Source organism: Arthrobotrys flagrans (assembly GCF_004000055.1).
Source record: "Arthrobotrys flagrans strain CBS H-5679 chromosome Unknown unitig_9, whole genome shotgun sequence".
Classification (NCBI taxonomy): Eukaryota; Fungi; Ascomycota; class Orbiliomycetes; order Orbiliales; family Orbiliaceae; genus Arthrobotrys; species Arthrobotrys flagrans.
Genome location: NW_027137551.1, coordinates 2,676,000 through 2,696,515, shown reverse-complemented (window position 1 = coordinate 2,696,515; position 20,516 = coordinate 2,676,000). Strand labels below are relative to the sequence as shown.

The window sequence follows — 20,516 nt, the reverse complement described above, 5'->3', positions numbered from 1 at the left end:
ATATGTCAACTTCAATTTGCAATTCATGGCATGACACCCACCCGCGGAAGAAAACAATTACAGAAAAATATCGCATATGAAAAACCGAGAGTCCATAATACGCAAGCTTGTATGGTTTCTTTGAAAAACGCATGCCCGTTCGTATTCCAGCCGTGTCCGACATAGGCGCATTATGATGTTCCGTCCGAGATGTTTGGTAGGCAGCATCATTTATCTTGATTTCGAATACTTCTCAGGTCACCACCGCCGCCCACCACAAGGGAAAAAAACAGCCACTTGAACAGTAAAAGACATAAAATAAAATAAAAATATTACAGAGAGTTAAGTCCGGTACGGCCCAGAAGATTTTCTTTCCATGTCGAATTTCGGCATCGGCAGTACTAGTGCACCCATCGGGCTCGCGCATGCAAAGCACATCATGTGAAGTATATTGGTGGATGAGGCCCGTGTCGCATATACATTACTTAGCAGCTGCTCGGAAATTGAAGGGATACAAACGGCGCAAACGGAACCAGAATCATCTGGCAAGCGAGGAGAAGAATGTTCTTTGCCGTACCTGCGCACTGACCTTTTACAAGAACATCTGTGGGATGACTAGGGAAAACGTTGTTCCTGTTCATTTCCATCCGGATTCTGGAATATGCATCGAAGCTTCTGACAAAAGTAAATCATTCGCGAGTGTGGCGCCATCCTTCGGACATCCAACATTTGTATGATACCCAGGGCGTCAGAAAACACTGAAGTGACACAGAACTTGAGGTTGGAGGTGGAGCGTCCGGGCCTTCTTCCCGCTTCTCCACGCCCTTCTGGAAAACTTCCAGAATGCGGCGCAGAAGCTTCAATCTACCCGGAAGCTATTACGAGATGGATTTTGGTGTTCCGGATGGACTCGTTCCATTGCTATCCTCACCATGACGAAATTTAAACTACTACCGAAGCGCTTGACAAAAGCCCACGAATATTAATATGTGATATGATGCTTGGAGTGGGGATTGCGGGTCCACGTGAACAGTTCTGGTCCATTTCTAAAAAAGTTGAAGAAGAATGTTTGAGCTCGCAGGCCAAATCAAGAGAACTCCTCGTATACCCTTCTCTTCGTGGAAGCCCTGACTGTTTTAGAACCCATTAGGCGTAGGGCCGTGCTCGAGCCAGTGTGAATTCGAATTAGAATTCGCAACGCATTGATACTGTGGTCCCCACCACCATCGTCTCCGCAAGCCATTTCTTTGCCCACGGAAAAACATTCGACGAAATGTTCCTTAAGGTTTCCCTTTAGGTTCCGTTCTTTCCTGCTTACGATGGACTATGTAAGTACTCGACTTTACACTTAGTGTTTGAGAAAGGTCTGTGCAACTGAGACGGAATTTCGATTATTGGTGACCCTGCCCCCCAGACCCGTTTTAAATTCCACCGATGAAGGTCTACGTCTAGTATCCGAGGGTGCGTCTCTCGATTCATCATGTTCGCTGGAGTTTTGAGCCGTTGGAACCATGTGATCAATATCTATGGAGAAAATTGCTCGATTTGAAGAAGACACAAGCGGATAAAATCTGATCTCATGCTGCCCGCATTCCCTTCAATTTCACCGCGCGACATTCTCCATGCGCAAAGGTGCAGCCCCTTGTCAACTTCGACCCCTCTTTGAGCGGGTTGCAGCACTGACTTGGGGTAGGATCAACGAAGGTTTCCCAGCCCCTGTTTGAACGGCCGACTTACGGGCCTATCCCTGTCAGCGAATGCTTCTATGCATGCAACGGAAAACGAGAACGAAGCTCAAGCCTTCTGTGATTTCGTCCAACAGGCTTGGTTCTTCGCATGTCTTATCTGACCAGGGCTTTCTCTGCTTCCGATAGGGCCATTAAAATGGAAACAAAGAAACAATGCACCCACATATAAGTGTTTCGTACAGGCGCAGAGCGATTTATAATTGCACGGCTGTGACAACGCTCAGATATCAAGATCAGATTATCATCCCGATCACACTACATCGCGGTGCTAATCGTCATACTCGTATCTAATTTAGGTCATACATATGTGCAGGAGGTTTGGTGACAAAACGGAGCGTTCTACCGAATCTTAAAGGTACATGCCTGTGAGTAACTCGAGCTATAGCTAGCTACCTATAAAAGTGTGCCTCGTAAACCGTTCCTCATCTGGAAAGATGGCAGTCTAAAGTATCGTCATCAATGACGGCCAAGACACTCACTAGATTGGCACCCATCCTTCTGCTAGGGATGAATTTCATGGGGGTTGGTGCGCTTCACATGCCCCGTTGCATCTTATTGGGTTTAATGTTTTTTGGGGGTTCAGCGCTTCGGCACAAGGAAAGAAATTTGCTGGAGGTGCAGTTATGCATCTCTGGTGCCGCATGCAGATGCACATGGCTCTAAAACGCGAAGACCACGAAATATTGCAGTCGCAGCACAACCAAACTCCAACGAGACAAAATATGAGATCTTAGAGGTTGTACGGCCTGGATTAGATAGCCATTTGCATTTTATCTGTTTGGTATTTGCCTCAACCGAAATTTGATCATGCAGGGAGTGTTCCCACCCTACGTACCATGTGCAGATATGTGGGCCGGAAGAACCTTTCTGGAACAGCTTCAGAAGAAGCATCCATAAGGCTTTCATCTGACACTCTTCCCGTGGTGGCCCAATAAAATCGTGAATAAGAGAGACGAAACAGTCTTACCATCATGAACACGGCGTGGGCTTGCGCTAATCATTATTTCTGTGGATCTCAATATCCCTTTGCATGCTTCCTTTTTCTCCAGATGTTTCCCCAACTTTTCCCCAGTTTGACCTTACATGACCACATATACATGCATACATCAACTTCCATGCTGGAGAATCACTGGGGACCCCGCTGGGCCGCCTGCCAGGGAGCCAGGTTTAATCATAAGCGTTTGCCAAATAATGAACACCTGGTCAAATATCGACCAGCGGCCAGAAGAAACAAAAAAAAAAGGGCTCATGGTGCCACTATGTGGTCAAAGCCCAGAGAATCTTGTAGATACAGGCATATTTTGACTAGCGAACACAAATCCGACAATCCTCAGGAGAGACCCCAAAAGGCGTGCAGAATCCGAACTTAATGGGATCATTTACCAGGGCACCACCCGAATTCATCCAATTTTAAGATGCAAGGAATCCGATCATGTACATTCAACGGTTCAATTATGTTCGGATACCCCCAAACATGGTGTTCCTAGTTGATAACAATCAAGGAAAAAATTAGGTAAACTAAAAATACAATGCATAGTCATAGCTATAATTTGGAAGCTTTGTTTAGCTTACGGGCCAGGGAATTTTTGCGGTGAGGTGGTAATGTATGTATGTACGTACCTTGAGTAGATCTCGAGAACGGCCAGCGTGCTCCGGATCAACTATTTTTCGGTGGACGATATGCATGAACGGTGCTATCCGTCTGTGGAGACCGTTCTCCGCTCGCCGTATCAGTAAAGTATACGCAGTATAGTACTAGTCGACAAACCGCCAATATCCACTTGGCGCTGTTGCATGCTGAAAGAGAAATAATAAACCTTGTAGAATATAGAATTCTATACTATGTTGTATATTAGATCCCACCACAGCATTTTCTTTTGAAAGAAAGCTTCCATTCAGACCATCCCCTTGAAGAGATTGATGAAACGAACCCTGGTATCAGCTCTGACCGCATTGCTAAGTTCGACGGTACATTAATCTGTCGGCAACTTGGTCTGTTTCTCCCGGTAGTCTGTCGCTGCCATAGGAGCTAGTGTTGACGATACCATCCTTCGAGGCTTCGAAATTGTCTAGACTCAGTTGGTAGATCCACTACCAGGATTCCATAAGTATGTCGGAAAAGACCCTTCCCCGTATTCCATGACCAATCCCAACAATCTTATCTTTCTCAATCCAGGAGGAAGAGGAACAAGAATCGAAAGCAGGGCATACGCTGGCTTCCCATACGATTGGAACACACAACATTGCTACTGACGACTTAGACGAACTTTGGCCATCGACATTCTGATCGATTCTGAACTAGGCTCCGAACTTTGTTTCGAATTAGCAGCAGTAATTCAAACGCATGTAAGTTGCAAGTTGTAAGCCACGGAATCGTTTTGGTTTGAAAGTTCATTCATTATGGTGTTTTTTCCGAAACATTGGTGATTCGGTCTTGGAGGCTCGGATTCCGCTATGGCGCCTCAAAATATTCCGAATCTTCTTCATTCCTCGGACAATAAGAGATCGGAATTTACTGGGGTTTATTGAATGTCGTCTGTGGACTCAACAGGTAACGTCAACACTGTTACTGTTCTGAATCTGCAAAATGCAACACCATGAGCTCAAGCCCGCAAAGGTTGAGGAGCAAAAAAAAAAAGAAAAAGAAAAAAAGAAAAAAGATCAGGCCTTCAAGAAACAGATCTCTAGTATTGGTATCAAAGAATCAGAGCAAAAGACCCTAATGTTCTGAGAGTGTGGGTGACACCCTTCATGGTCTCAGTACACAACATAGTTCAGATCCGAAAGTGTGTTGACTTTCGTCGCCTTCCCATCGCTGTTGACTGTTATCTCTTTCCTGTGAACTGACCATTTTGATATCAGAATCATGATATCAAAAAAAAAAAAACCCCCCCATTTATTATGAGGCTCGAAACAGATGCAAGAGGAAACGTATGACGATTCTGTGATCAGGGCACCGGCTAACTAACTTGCGACAGAAACTAACTTCGCCCTCCCCTCCTGCAAGCCGCTCGCTCCTGCGCAGACCACCAGGGAGGCATCAATTGCAAGATCTCTCGGACTTCGCATTAATTCCTGCACTGTCTGATCAACACTTTCATCGGGCAATCCAGCCTCTCCAGAAAGGAACCCGGCTGGTTTTTACTGCTTCTGTTGAGGCGGGGTCACAAGGGATACCGTACATATCAGAGTCTCTCTGTATTAGCGCAGCACACCAACTTTGTCTGGAGAAGCCGGCCCACAGAAGAGTGACATTTTACAGTCAGACCCACTCCATACTCGACTGTAATATAGGACAAGACTTTCTTCGTTTTTCCTTCCCCGTCTTTGCTTCTTCGAGCGACAGTTTTTTACAGACGCATTCCAGGGCCTGGCTAGCAAAAGTGTGGCCCGGCAGGAAAAAACCTAGCGTGAGTTTCTGCATGGTGGATCCACCCTTCACCTTCACCCCCAGCCCAAGCCCAGCACCCCAGGCCAAGTCAACGCACAAATAACAGCCAGTGGCTCTGACCAGGGTGTTTCTTCATATGTACAGGACCGATCAGACAGACTTTTTTACATCCAGACAGAGTAAAGTTGCTGCAGACAGGAACTGGTAAGTTAGATCAAATTAGCTTACCTTGCCTTCCTCTGCCCTTGTTTCGTCCATATCATCCATTCAGCGATTTTACTTCTTTTCATTTCGTCTGTTTTCTTGGGGCTTGCACTTGCACTTGGTGTCTTTGGCTCACAAAAGAAACATATCCTGCCCTTGAATTCACTTCCGTCCCTTCCTTTTCCCTTCTTCACATTGCTTTTATTGTATTTTTTATTTTTTTCCTCCTCAATCCCCATTTATATATTAGCATTACATATACCCAGGTACATACCTAGGTATATATATATATACACACACGCACATCTCTATACGAACAGGCACATGGTCTGGGGCACATATTATCGATATCTCGTTTGAGCAGACTTATACGCAAGCCTGTCCATCACTGCGCTAAAATACCACACTCCGACCTGGCATATAACCCTTCCTTCACACACCCCACCGTTCATTTATATATACTTCGTATTGGGGATTCGACCGACAGTTTGGTACAACATTCCCAGCCTACTAACATCCAGCAAAGCCGCATAAAATTTCTAGTTTGTCTTACCAAGTCGAAAACCGAAAAAGCTGGTTTTTTGGATTAGCGTGTTTCGATCCGGTGCTGTTGTGCTGCGCTCTCGCACTTGATCCCGACCCATCTTCCTTAGGCTTTTCCCCACAATTCGCTTTGGAGTTCGGGGCACCAGGTCAAACAAGCAACAAGACCGGACGCGGACCCGCCGCATAACTAACATCCCCATCCTGCTTTATTATATAAGGCCTGGGTAAATTCAAAAACTAAAGCGCCCTCTTTTTCCGCCCTTCCTTTTGAAGATGCTCTCCACAGGCATACCTCACCATAGCTACATTGGTGCTCCGACGTTATTGAACGGTCATACGTCTACCATCGAGTCTTTGTCGTCAAACGGACTTTCATCATACTCGTTTTCCCATCACCCGAAGTCAATGATGAATAAGCGACATCACCCTTACGGTTCCCCAAGCCCCGGAGGGCTCCAACCCCTGGGCCATCTTGGTAGCGGTTCACCAACAACGGGACCAATCCGTCGCAGAATCAGCAGGGCTTGCGATCAATGCAACCAACTGAGAACAAGATGCGATGGTAAAATGCCATGCCAGCATTGCATCGGTAAGTCCTTTATTTTATTTTATTTTATTTTATTTATTTTTTCGCTTTACGAGCCGACCGAGCTCGAGTCGTAAATCGTCTTTAAAAAGTTAGAACGTTGGTTTTAACCGGTGAGCTGGGTGTTCTTGTAGACTTCAACCTTGACTGCAAATACAATCGAGAACGTAAGAAGCGAGGCAAGGCATCAAGAAAAGATATCCAAAATGCGCAAGCTGCTGCTGCCGCTGCCGCGGCCGCTGCCTCTACACCTACTACTGGTGGGTCTGTTGAGGAGAATGGAGAGTCACAAACCCCAGTTGCCATGATGCCTACATCTGCATCGAGGGAGTCTTTCTCTGAGCTACCACCACCACCTCGTTCGGACTTGGGATTCCCAAGGCCTAATAGATCGTCTGTCGGCTCCACACATACAGCATCCAGTGACCAAAGCGATTTCTCTCCAAGCCAAATGCAACAGCAACAGCAACACCACCACCACAGACTGCCATCTCAACATCACCACCACCTGCCCACACCAGACTCGCCTACCCATATGGCTCAAATCAGCGATTCATCTTTTGCGCAAGTGCCATATGGGAGGATGCCTCAATACCAGCCTCAACAAAATGGCCTGATGAGTGGCGCCAGAATGCTCCCGCACCCTCAACTCCAGACTCATGCTGCCCAGCCGATGTCTAATCAAAACTACGGTCATGACTTCATGATGATCTCACCTCAACATCAAGCCGGGCCTCAAGGTGGTTTGAGTCTATCGAGTGCAGGCATCTCACCACTGGCGGGTCTTCTGGGCCAATCTCCGGACAATCAGTCCCCTGGCTGGCTCTCATTGCCATCGCCACCTACTCCAATGCACTCGAATCCAAATCATCTGAGGTACCCCGTCCTTTTGCCTATTCTCCCCCACTTGCAACAAATAATTCCAACACATCTTGCTTGCGAACTTTTAGATCTCTTCTTCCTGAATCCGATTCTCTCATTCTTCCAGCCGGCGTCTCCGTATGTTCTATGCCACGTCTTGCGGAAGAAGTCAGTTCTGCATCCGACACATCCTCGATTGACTACGCCGGCACTCCTAGCATCGATGCTCTGGATTGCGGCTCAGACTTCGGATGCTCCAGCCCTTACGGTTTCTCCCAGTGCTCGGGGCCGGATCTGCCAGAAACTGCTGGAGATGTGCATTGGTTTTCTGAGACCGTTGGTCCATATTCCCCTGGGTTCAGTGGTGGTCGGCTCCTCCCACTCATCGCATGAAAACGAAAACGCAGGAATGGGGCTTGGAGGCTTAGCGTCACCAGGCCCAACAGGTAGAGAAGGTGTTGTGGGAGCTGCTGGGACCGTTGACGATATTCTTACGTATATACATTTAGCTACAGTTATTTCTGCTTCGGAGTTTAAAGGCGCATCTTTACGGTGGTGGACCGCGGCATGGGCTCTAGCACGGGAGCTCAGGTTAAACAGGGAAGTTAGTGACCAACCGGAATTAGAACAGGAGGAAGGGGTCGTGCCAAATACACGATCAACGATGGGCGAAGAGGAAAGGGAAGAGAGGCGCAGGATTTGGTGGCTATTGTACATTGTCGATAGACACCTTGCCTTGTGCTACAATCGACCCCTAGTTCTTCGAGATATCGAGTGCGTTGATTTGCTGCAACCAATGGATGATACGAGATGGCAGAACGGGGATTTCTACGGGTCCCATGAGAACAGTAATGGACAAGACCTTGCGGACCCGTTCCACTCCTTGAATCAGGTACCTAACATTTATGCCTCTAACCCTTCACCTCCACCATCGATCTCATCAAATCCTCAACAGGCAAATCGATGCGCGGGACCAACAATCCAGGTCACAGGACCGAGTCTCTTCGGCTTCTTCCTCCCTCTGATGACTATTTTAGGAGAAATCGTGGATCTTCATCACGCAAGGAGTCACCCAAGGCTCGGACAGGGTTTCGGTGGTTCTGGGGCGGACTGGGAAGACCAAGTTGCAGAGATCCAGAACCAGCTCGATATGTACGAACGAAGCTTGTCAGACTGGGAGCATAATCGTCTTGATACCGATCAAGAAAAGCCGCGCGACGATGCTGCCAACATGAATGGGCAGCAACAAACCGCTGAAGCACTTCCCGAAAACGCTGAGGCTCGCCTGCAGGTTGGCAATGGCGACACGTTAACAGATCCTGCCATTGCCCCTCCAGCAGCCCCCGTGACTGATAAGTCTTCCTCCCCTCTTTCTGGAGATCAAATCCAGAAGAAGATTGCTTTGGCGTATGGAACACATGTTCTTCACGTTCTCCACATACTTCTGTCTGGCAAATGGGATCCCATTAGCATGCTCGACGACAACGATCTGTGGATTTCATCACCCGGGTTTATCTCTGCTACCGCTCACGCAGTCTCAGCTGCGGAAGCAATAGGAAACATCCTCAAATACGACCCTGATTTAAGTTTTATGCCATATTTCTTCGGCATCTATCTACTCCAAGGCAGTTTCCTTCTTCTCCTCATCGCAGACAAACTTCAAGGGGAGGCTTCGCAGGCAGTCGTTGGCGCTTGCGAAACTATCGTCAGGGCCCACGAGGTGTGTGTGGTTACCCTGAACACAGAATACCAACGAAACTTCCGCAAAGTCATGCGATCTGCTCTGGCCCAAGTACGCGGCAGATGCTTACCTGAAGACATGGAAGAACAGAAGCAAAGACGCAGAGAAGTCCTTATGCTTTACCGATGGTGTGGAGATGGGCATGGTTTGGCACTTTGAGATTTTGTTTGTTTTCTGTTGCTTCGAAGGAGAGGGCATCCGGCGTTTTGTTTCACTCCACGGGTTGGTCTTCTCTCTTCCTTTTCGGTTTTATACTTCATATGGTCATGTTTTCACGATTATTTCATGGGCGCCTTTGGATTTTGTTTTGTGCTGTTTTATCTTTTCCCTCTTGCATTTTTGAAATATCCAACATTCGGTTCGCAGCTCGATGCTCCTCCTACTTCTCTGTATTTGATTTGCCTCGCACATTTCTACTTGCGTTCTTTGCAGGGTTCGAAGCGAAGCTACATTTACCATGATCTTTTTTACCACAGCCACTTCTCTTCTTGCACATACTTTTGGTCACCCCCCTTTTATCTGGTCTTCCCGGGTGTCTCCTTGGTCTGTTATCTTTTGGTTTTTTTAAAAAGCTCTTGCACAATATCCTGTGTAGAATATATTTTTGTTTTTCGCATCCCCCATTTCTTTAATTTCCTAGTCGTAATTTCTCTATCTAGACCAACCCTCTTGAGCCCTCTTGCGAGTTGACTTGAATCATCATACTTCATTTCATCAATGTACATTTTGTCCTCTATGATGTTTTTACAAAACACATGTTATATAGATCATAAATTCTTGAATTAACAAAAAAAGAATTGTATAAACGGAACCAGTCCTTTGCCTTTGCCTGTATACATGTAGACATACCTACTCCATGGGATTGTTAACTCGAAAGGGTTGGTTAGCTTGGAAGATTATGTGATATGTTATCATTTTCGGATCCTTCTATATATCACTAGCCTGTTTATCGATACACATCAATGTCTACTAACATGTATTCTAAGCTGAGTGAACAACGGTGGGGATATATTATGCGGGGAAACAACACTCCACAGTATCATGTGGAGCCGTCCCCTTGTCATAATCCCCCAATTCTTTGCACCTCCGTTGGCGAATACAAGCCCGCGCCATCGCCATGCACGTGCGGTACGAAGATCAAATATGTCATTTTGCAGTTGGGATTTCTGGAATTTCCCTCATTCTTCTTCTAGCTCTGATTGGCGGTCACGGAATCCTCGATATCTTTCTCGGGATCGAGTGTTGCATTTCAGTTCTATTGCGCGTTCTGGGGTAGCTTGCGATTCTCCGGGGTCGATCCGGCCACGCTTGGGCCCCGGAACATCTCCCCGGAATATTACATACAAAAAGTCCCGAGAGGGACTTGGCAAAACGGGAAATCGGCCAAAAAAGGAACCGAGGCCCCTTCTATGATCAATCCCCCCAAAGACAAAGCGACTTGCATGGTATCACCAATCAAAAGTGAGGTTCCGGAATGATCAGGTGCGCTAGACACTGCACACTCGCAGGACCTGTCTTTGATTTCGTGCGATTACTCGATCAGAGACATTCAAGCAAGAAGGAGGTATAATTTTTCCTGTAAAGTTCCTGGTGTTGTGCACTTCTTTCAGTCAGTAATAACTTATCTAGCCGTATCTTTCGATAGTGACAACTCTAAATGCTTCAGTTAGATTTGAAGTGTCGCCTTCAGCAGTAGGATTAATTTCTTAACACCGTTCAGCCTATGAAGATTTTTTACAGGGCGCAAGAGTCGCCTGAGCGAAAGTCGACGCTTACTGCGAGCTAACTTGAATAGCTTCTTCTGGGGAAAGAAACCCACATTTTTTTTCCCTCTCCATGCGCATGCAAGACGACCGGTCCCACTTTACGAAAAATATTTTTAATGAAAGACAAAGTGGAGATTTCAAATTATATTAATGTTTAGTATCGAAACGGTAAAGTCGCGAAGCAAAAAAGAACATTCGAATTTGCAGAATGCCGCGGTGGAGCTAGTTGTCGATGGTACCCACCACCCTCGAAATCCGAGCATCTCATGCTCACCATCATCATCCCAATACTAGCGAGCAAAACGAAAAAAGACAACCAATAAAAGAACTAAGTATCGTTAGGTTCTGCATTCCGTCACAACATGCTTGATGCTTGTTGGAGTTTAATGTGCAGGTGGAACCAAGTTTTTCCCTCCCACATCCTGCGGGCGGGATACGAAGCGTCCAGTCGGGAGGTAGTCGTTTGATCCGTGGTAGCTCCTTTACGACGAGTGTGAGCTTACATTTGCATTTCTTCACAAACATGCAGCTCGGAAATATTTGCAGATCACTATTATGTGTACCTCTGCGACAACCTCTGTTCGAAAGGTTGAGAAGAAAAGAAAAAAGTTACAGAGAATATAACGATGCAAAGGGGCGATTATCGATCGTGGAAACGAGACATTTGGCTGTTCTTAAACACACACCACACGCACACAGCCATGTTGCATACGATGTCAAGGTCTTGTCTCTGTTATGTTGTGGTGTGCACTCGCTACGCAGCCTTGAGAGATATTCTGTCCAGCTTCCAGCGTCCAAACCTCGGTCAGGCCCCACCAGCTAAAAGAACTGAGAAAAGAGGGTGTGATGAAATGAAAATGATCAAAAGCTATGAGCTAAATTGTGAATTGACCAGTCGGTTCATTCGTTGCGGAGGCCGGAGGTCCAAAGTGGTGGCGTCCCCATGAACTTTCTTTCGTTAGTTTATGATGTATTATGTTATGGCAGCGGTCGTCCATACACTGATTGACGCTGCACTGGTGAAATCATTCCCATCGCCACCACCATCATATGGCTGACCGGACCCGTCTCCTGCCGGCTAAATTGCTTTCAATTGGTGCGAAAAATAACAAAGTGTTTTACCCAATGACAATTAGCGCTAGCAACGTGGGTTTAGAGTTTACCCGGTCTTTACCCGGCTTTTCAATCTCCACCGGCCGCTGCTTATTCGCTACTCCTTGTAGTGAGATTGGGCGTTTACAGGGGCATTCCCAGCGATCCCGGTCCGGGGGCTACAAGCTCCGTGCTGGCGACCAGGCCCGAAGCTGAACATGAAGACACGCTCCCACTAGTCTATCAGCTAGCACTCCGTATTCTCCGGACCGTCGAGGTGGACACACAGACCATCACGCATTGCTTCGATCATCAGAAGTATTTCCACATGTTCCCTTCTCGAATAATATCTAGCTGTCAAAGCGTCAGGCACCGCATCACGCCTCCACACCCCCTTTATTCTTAATTTTACATGCGTAGTCGGTCCCTGCTGCAAAGCTTGCGTAATATAGGAACCGTTTCCCTAACTTGCGTTTTATCATCTGTTTAGCCTGAATTATTCTCCATCTTTGGCGTGTCACAAGCTCAAAATTTATTCGTACTATGTATTTTACCCCATTTTCCTATGCACCCCAAAAGCTCAGTATGTATTTAGCTTCCGCTGTTGGATGGAGTGATTTTGTGGAGGTATGGCTTTTTGGTTTGAAAGAAAAAAAGTACCTGCAGGATGTAATGTGTACACGCATTGCTACATGTATCAGCATATGCAATAGTACTTTACATGCAAAATATTATATACTGTGGAGTAGGAAATACTCTAATCCGAATACAGCCCGCTATGAAGATGCTCAGATGCCAACGGCAAGGGATCAGATAGGATATTGCGGGGTGTGCCCGCGAAAAAGGGAAAAACAGAGTTGCGCTGGAAGAATGCTACCTTCTAGAGACTAAATGAAGAATCTGTTCGAACATGCCAGGAGAGATTCCAAGCTAAGGATGCATACGAACATACATGTCGAGCTTGAATATTCTCGTAGAAGCGATTATCCGTAGAAACCCCAGGGGTCACCCTCCTGAACGGCCTTCTCAAAATCGGCTCCGTCTTGTTCAATCTGGCGTAGGAAATCATCTTCATGATTATCGTCGTACGTCTCTGCCTGTTGCCTGTTAGTCTGGGCTTCCTGCTCCGACGGCGCGGTCGAACCCTGAGCGGCGGCTGAGGCAGGAGTAGGAGACTGCTGTTTCGGCTCAGATGGTGGTTCTTCCACTGGTTGCGTAGCTTGCTTCGTTTTCGTGCTAACACGTTTTGTGGTCGTTTTGCGTGTGGTGGCAGCCTTCTTTGTCTTTAAGCCGTGTTTGAAGTCAGTATTGGTTCTCTAACATTTCTGGTTACGAATTATGTGTGCTGTTGACCCATAAAACTAAAATTAAAAAGATGTGGGTATCATACTGGTTTAGTGGTCTCAACGACGTTTGGAACCGTCGGAGCTTGCTGGACCGGGACAGGCTGGACCGGAGCGGTAGCAAGAGACCATTGCCTAGCATCATCCACATACAGCCGTTTCCAATCGTCAATGTTAATCCAACCGGCAGGCTGATTATTGGGTAGATGCCCGATCCCAAGAACATGCTCTTCCCGATTCGAACTAACTCTCCAACCTCCACTATGATTCGGGATGTCTGTATTGTTATTAAGTAATACGCTGATGTCGTAGTATGTATTTTCTGGTGGTTCGGCTGTAGGGTGTATTATTGGCCGTAGAATGGAAGATGGGTACCATCTCCCCTTGATTTCCATGGCGTTAATTTGAACATTTTGATATTTTAGATACCAGCGGCACCCCATACTCGCTGCATCTTGTTGCATTCTGGGTGTCGGCGGCGGGTCTGAAAACTGCTGTGGTGGCAGAGGATGCAGGATCTTACAGTAGACATTGCCTTGGAAGAACAAACCGTTGTTACCGCCTCGAGTGATATCCTTAATCACGAGCACGTCCATACCCTTCTGGCCTTCGATTTCGGGTGTCATAACGCGAACTTCTTCGTTCCGCCAAATCTTCTCAGCCCCCAGCCATAGACAGGGGATTATGCTTTCACCCGTTTCGGTAGTACACGTGGTGATGCCGATGTTGCAGGCGATGCGGATACTGGCGATGATACTTGCATCGTGCAATTCCGCATCCTGACGATTCCATTCTTGCCAATTGATCTCCGCCCACTTAACCTGATACTTCCGCTGTGAGATCGATGGCTGCAGAGGGTCAGGTGGCGTGTATGATAGCCAAGGGCGAAGTCGACTCTCCGGTAGGGTGAAGGGTGGTCGATTGATAATGCGGGGAGATTTTAGAGGGACTAGTTGATATGTTGCCTCTGCACCTTCCGCTAGAAGCTTGCTCGCCACGATGGAGATCACAGGGTATGTGTCGTGGGGATTTGCCCATACCATCTCGCCAGGTCGATACAGGCCACTGGCAGGGTTGGCATCGGCCTGCATGAGTTTCAGCAGGATGGGATAGGGTAGCTGTCCGTTGATCAGGACAGGCTCTGGGGGCTTGCTGCAATGACGACAGGTACATGCTTTACTCTTGTCACTCTCCAACCAGATGAGATGTGGCAAGAAATCCTGGGGTGAATCGAAGGCTACATTATAATTTCCAACTCTGAGGCCGAAAAAGTGGCCGGTAGATGCCAGTTGCTTTGCCGTCTATAGCCAGACACGAGTATTAGAAATAACGCATCAGACAAAATATTGATTGGACGAGGGACAATATAGCAGGGGAACGAACCAATTTTTCGGGATTCGGCTTACGGTGAATGTAAAGCTGATAGTTTGCAGGCAGTGCCTCTAGGACCCACCATTGATCTATAATCAAGTTAATTTGAAGTTCGACCTCTCAGACTGATATCAAAGTCTTGATGATTCATTCGTACGTTTTGCGTGTTCCTCCGGGCAAACCTTTTCCATGTATAATGTGCCCAGCATTTGTCTCCATAGCACATCCAGAATCATATTATGGGATACCTCCACTAAGTGCCCTGTTGCCGTGCCTGGCTTTAACTGCTGGGGATCTGGTCTGGCAGATGTATCCCCATCGGACTGGCCAGAAGATAACAATATCCTCCACTTCGGTGCGTCTGTGTCTTTAGCCATATTGATAGTTTTCTTTAATAAGGAGAGAAGATAATTATAGATAAAAGAACGAAACGAAACGAAAGCAAAAATAGCGAACGAAGGAGAACTTGTTGCCGTAGGATAAGAAGTTCAGTTCAAATCGACATTTCCGAAATAGATCAATATCGGTATATCCACCATTCGACCAATTTGTCGCTTCTGAGTTGTTCTTGTTGCGACCTTGTCGTCGCCCAGCCTGAAATGCGGCGGGATGCAAAACTACGGCCGTTGAAAGGGCGCGTCCACCGGGCCACACGAGGATGAAAGAACGACGGAGATAAAGACAGTATTCTTGTGTGGCTTAGCCGAAGTATTTGAATTTTGATCCAGACTTCGATCGGGCTATATTTCGTGGCTTCGATGCATGTGGTCGCGCGCTGAACAGTATGTAGGGTAGGTACATTTCCCTGTGGGTTTGCAGACGATGGCGCGTTTTGTTTGGAGAGATGATTCGAGAGGTGCCGCATGTGCCGCACATGGCAATTTATTCTCTCCTCACCGGTATCAATTAAACTTAACCCCCTTCCAGCGATAAGACAAATATGGAGTACTACTGTTAATATTAGATTCGGCGAATACAATTGCAACCTATCTAAGTGTGTACTCAGTGGTATACGTATATATCCATCATATACGTAACCTCGTAGCTAGTATATTGTGGTGTGGCGACTGTGGGGCAAAAGCGGCGGTCTGGACCTAATCGCTAATCTGCGCGCGGTAACGCTGGCGGGGCTCTTCAATGTCATATGAACTGCATTAATACAGACGACGGCCACTTTCCGTCTGACGTCTAACTCCAATTGAACTCTAAACCAAAATCCGTATCTTTGACTTGATATCGCGAATACCCCGCTTCAATTCACTTGCAAAGCACTGACAAATCTACATACTAGCACTCAAGCTTCAGCTGTGATAACATCGATTAATTGCCACGCGAGACCCGAGATCTAATCTAGCTAGTTCACAATATCCAACAATATAGACAAGATGTCGAATAAACCGGTGCTCACCACCATCTCCCCAATTACCCAAAAGCCAATTCATACTAGGGATGAATTCACTCCTGACCAGATTCCAACTCTGGTCGAAGCTTCGAAAAAGGCATTCGTCAGCTTCAAGTCTTCCTATGATCTTCCCGCCCGCCAAAATCTCGTCGCTAAAGCCCTAGACATCCTCGAGTCTAGGGCTGACGATCTTGCTCGGGATCTTACTGAGCAAATGGGCAGGCCCATTCAATACTGTGCCAAAGAGGTCGAGACCGCCGTTCTTCGTGGACGTTACATGCTTAAGGCATCCACCGAAGCTCTCAAGGACGTTCCCGGAGACGAGGAGGCCGGCTTCAAGCGATATATTCGTAAGGAACCCCTTGGTACCGTCCTCGTGATTTTTGCTTGGAATGTAAGTTTCCCGAACGAAAACTTCCTCCCTTGAGATTTTTTATCGCATATATTTCGGGTATCTGCGAAAAAGGATATAAAATATATTAGTATTCTGATCAGGATGATAGTATCCATATCTCATTCTCGTGAACTCTCTGGTTCCCGCGCTGCTTGCTGGGAATGCTCTCATCTTGAAGCCATCTCCACAAACTCCCACAGTCCCTGAAATTTTCTTGTCTGTCCTCGAAGAGGCGGGATTACCGAAGAATGTGGTCCAGGTCATTCACTGCGGAAATGCAGATACTTTGTCGCAATTAATCTCTGCACCGGGGATCAGCTCCGTTACTTTCACAGGCTCCGTTGTAGGGGGGATTGCCACTCAGCAAGCGGCCTCGAAGCGCGTTATTCCGGTGGGATTGGAATTGGGAGGAAATGACCCCGCATATATCCGACCCGACGTTGATATCAAATGGGCGGCCGAGGAAATTGTTGACGGTGCCGTGTTCAACAGTGGTCAGAGCTGTTGTTCGATTGAGCGAGTGTACGTTCATCAAGATATCTACGACAAGTTCGTAGATGAGGTGGTTGGCGTCGTCAAGAACTACAAACTCGGGGATCCCTTCACAGGCACGAGCCACCTTGGTCCGGTCATTAGCACCAGAAGTGCGCAAACCATTAGGAAGCATATCGAAGAGGCCCTGAAAAGCGGGGCGAAAACTTTGACACCCGATGTCTTCAAGGAAGGCGAAGCCCTTGGCGAGACGTTCGTCAGACCTGAGATCTTGGTCAACGTCAATCACGATATGCGTAAGTCTTTCCTTATGCAGCGGAATAATTTATGAAGAGCCAAAATTTCTAACTTTAGGTCTGTCTTGGATATGTACAGAGGTCATGAAGGAGGAAACATTTGGACCTGTTATCCCGATCCAAAAAGTTTCTTCTGATGAAGAAGCGATTCAATTGATGAATGATTCTGACCTCGGCTTAACTGCATCAATCTGGACTCGTGATGTATCCACTGGAGAGAAGCTAGCAGAGGCTGTTGAGGCCGGCACGGTCTTCGTCAACCGAGCCGACTACCCAAGTCCGGTGAGTGCATGCATTAACGAATTGACTTTTAACTGGTCGTCCTAACGTGTTAATTATTTATTAGGATCTGGCATGGACTGGATGGAAGAACTCTGGTAGAGGCCAGACATTGTCCAAATTTGGTTTTGATCAGTTTGTTAGGTTGAAGAACTTTCACCTCAAGCAGGTTTCTTAAGGTTTACGAGACAACCGATCAGGGGTTACGAGGTAGGCTTTGGTAATATCGCAAACTAGCCTCCGCGGAGAATGGATGTGTCTTAATTCGATATTGAAATCTCATGCTCCAGCCCTGTTGCCCATATTTAGTCCAAGGCAATGGGGTGTCGATTGCGGACGTCCCAGTTCATGAAAACGTTTTGGAGTTAGCTACATGGTTATCGATAGGAGGCCAAGCACGGGTAATGATAAAAGGTTTTGTTAGAACGCTGCCAATTTCCCGTGGACTCGGACTGCGTAGTGCCTAGCAATCGAAATTCCAACAATCCGACCCTGAAACCTTGTTTTGCAATTCATTATCAGGCCACTTTTCTGTGGCGAGCTAAGATGTGAGGCATCGACGGATAGCTACAGCGAAATATTAAAACAGAGGATAGTCCCGCACTTGGTAAGACTCGGAGAACCCGGATGGCGGATACGGATACCACTCTCAAAAACCAGGAGGGATAAAAAATGCCAATTGTGCCCCAAGGTGTCCAACCCATTTACGTTCATTTACATATATAGTATCTAGGCGCAAAACATGAGTTACAATGCGAGCGACCTTTAAAGTTACCAACGTCGTATATGCCGCCCCACCATCCCGCTCGTCTTTTATCAGTCCCTCACCGCGATTTAATGGATAGAGAGCGCCTAAACTAGAATCTAGTACTAAATCCCGTGAATGCTACATAGGCCGTACGTCTCCAACCATCCGGTCGAAGATATCTTTTGATTCCAAGTGGAATAAGTTTTTGTTTTTTTTTGTTTTTTTGGAAGGCGCCCAAGCCCCTCGATGATAGTCTAATTGAGTAGTGTTCAACGTGACAATTTGATAAATCCGACCGAGAATCATGTGCATACTCGCATGATATGACCCTTTACTCTACGATACGAGATATTCAAATCAGCCCGTGTATTATAGAGCGCGGATAGTAAGAGGAGCATGAGGAGGGGCTTGCGCTTGAGCTTGCACTCTCGGGCATTCTTTCCGATACAAGGGGATTCGCAATTGGTTTATTGACAATGTGTTTCGAATTAGATAATATGAAGGAAGTTATATATATTGATTCTTTGGCGAGAACATGGGGCACAGCTCAGATCGGGAGAATTTTCCAAGTTTTGGGTGATACAGATATGCATGCATACGCTAAAGTAACGTACTTACTATAAGGCTGTCATGTCATGTCTTAAGCTTAGATACTGATTTGACTTTGCTCTTTCTGGCTGCAATATTTGAGTATTCATGTCATTGACAAGGTGGTCGGGCCAAGACATGTAAAAATACATTATCGCTATATGTGTTATCCATTGTCCATCGAAATGAGGTTGCCTACATCCGCGATTTCCAAATTATGTCTGTGACATCACTCGAGCTCAGGGCGATCGAGCCAATTGATGAGGGTAGTTGCACAGGGTGGAAATCTGGTCCCGAAAATACGTACCCACGAGAGTCTAGAAGATCCAATCGATCAATCATACCTACGATTCCGTTAAACGGTGAAAGAGAAAAATGGCGAACCCGTGGCCATGCCTTTTTTAACAATTGTTAACAAGCATCGGGTGGATTCGCTCGTTTGGGCCCTTGCATGAGTATTGGGAACAGCCAGCTTCAGAAATTCCTCCCAACGTCGAGATATTGCAGTGATCTTCGGACCTCCTTAGCCTCCTTGCCTCCGGTGGAGATTCTTTCGCCCAGTTCAAGCTCTTGCCCTAAACCTGCAACGGAATTGCAAGTGGAATGTCAGCCAGCCAGTATTCCGCATGCAAGGTCCCTCTGTTGCATTCTGTGAACCAACCCTCTTTGGGCGTTGGGTAGCACAAACCTTGAACGTCGAGCGGCCAACCGTCGAAGCCGAAGCCGAACCCCACGGAGTCATGATACTCAGACAAGAAGCATCAGATGGCCGTTTCCAGACCCACTCGTGCGTGCGGCCTGCAGCGCAGCTCGAAGATCATGACTACATTCTGCTAGAGCTCTGTCCAATTAACTCATCTAGACTATTTTAGATTCGACTGGCTGACGCCCTGCCGCACAGTTCATTCGACATGACACCAACCTCTCAAACAGCAGCGTCTCCAAGATACACATATCATAACATCGGTACTGACATATATATGGATCTCCGTGTATACGTTTCCCCCTTCCCCTTCCAAGAGCCCCCCACCCTCTCTGGATCTCTTGCATTCTTGCAACGCATTTCCAACCGTCATGGATTTTGGCTACTCAAGCTTGGCTTGTTTCCCTCTTGCTCTGCGGTGCAAGGGCACATTTTCAGGAGCGAGGTATCTGCATCCCACGTTATGCCTCTAACAGCTCAATGACGCACGGCGATTCTCTCAGTTACCACTGCTAAGGGAACCAGAACAGGGGCTTTTTTTGTTTAATTCTTTTTGTTTCTTGAGTCCCTCATTTTCTGTTCCTTGCAATTCGACTTTACTTTTTGAATGCCCCGTCCTGTGACTGCTGCCGTATATATTACTTGGCGGATCCGCTGCCCTTGACATCAAGTAGTACTTTAAATCCACCCGGTCGAAATTGACGTCAAAAGAACTCCTGGATTCTTCGTCGCTCTTTGTAGTATCCGGCTCTATATATCCCTTCGAAGTCGAAGATCGTTGTAGCCAGGGTTCTTATTTGATGCTTGCATCAGCCCGTTCGAAGCTTCAGCTGTAGCTCCGCTGCAGACCCCAACTTAAGATATAAATAACACGCGCCTATATCATATTCATAGCATTCGATCCCGTCTTAAGACCAAGGACCCCCTCAACCGGCAAAATACCTCCTTCGATTAGATCTTTGAGAGCCTTCTTTTGTAGACCCAAA

The 20,516-nt window shown here is 46.8% G+C and overlaps 3 protein-coding genes across 3 annotated transcripts; 2 read left to right on the top strand and 1 right to left on the bottom strand.

Moving 5' to 3' along the window:
* Positions 1-6,141: 6,141 nt before the first annotated feature.
* On the top strand, positions 6,142-9,215 carry DFL_006141 (uncharacterized protein; the record flags this gene model as incomplete). Its single annotated transcript, XM_067635513.1, has 5 exons — positions 6,142-6,457; positions 6,589-7,330; positions 7,405-7,655; positions 7,723-8,207; positions 8,271-9,215. 5 exons carry the CDS (start codon positions 6,142-6,144, stop codon positions 9,213-9,215), a joined length of 2,739 nt encoding a protein of 912 aa, XP_067489933.1.
* A 3,682-nt stretch (positions 9,216-12,897) lies between these two features.
* On the bottom strand, positions 12,898-15,005 carry DFL_006140 (uncharacterized protein; the record flags this gene model as incomplete). Its single annotated transcript, XM_067635512.1, has 4 exons — positions 12,898-13,197; positions 13,305-14,558; positions 14,641-14,717; positions 14,786-15,005. The coding sequence occupies 4 exons, from the start codon at positions 15,003-15,005 to the stop codon at positions 12,898-12,900; spliced, it is 1,851 nt and encodes a 616-aa protein (XP_067489932.1).
* Positions 15,006-16,013: 1,008 nt separating this feature from the next.
* DFL_006139 (uncharacterized protein) lies at positions 16,014-17,669 on the top strand (the record flags this gene model as incomplete). The annotated part of the gene is made up of 4 exons (XM_067635509.1): positions 16,014-16,424; positions 16,534-17,212; positions 17,292-17,494; positions 17,559-17,669. The coding sequence occupies 4 exons, from the start codon at positions 16,014-16,016 to the stop codon at positions 17,667-17,669; spliced, it is 1,404 nt and encodes a 467-aa protein (XP_067489931.1).
* Between the last annotated feature and the right edge of the window lie 2,847 nt (positions 17,670-20,516).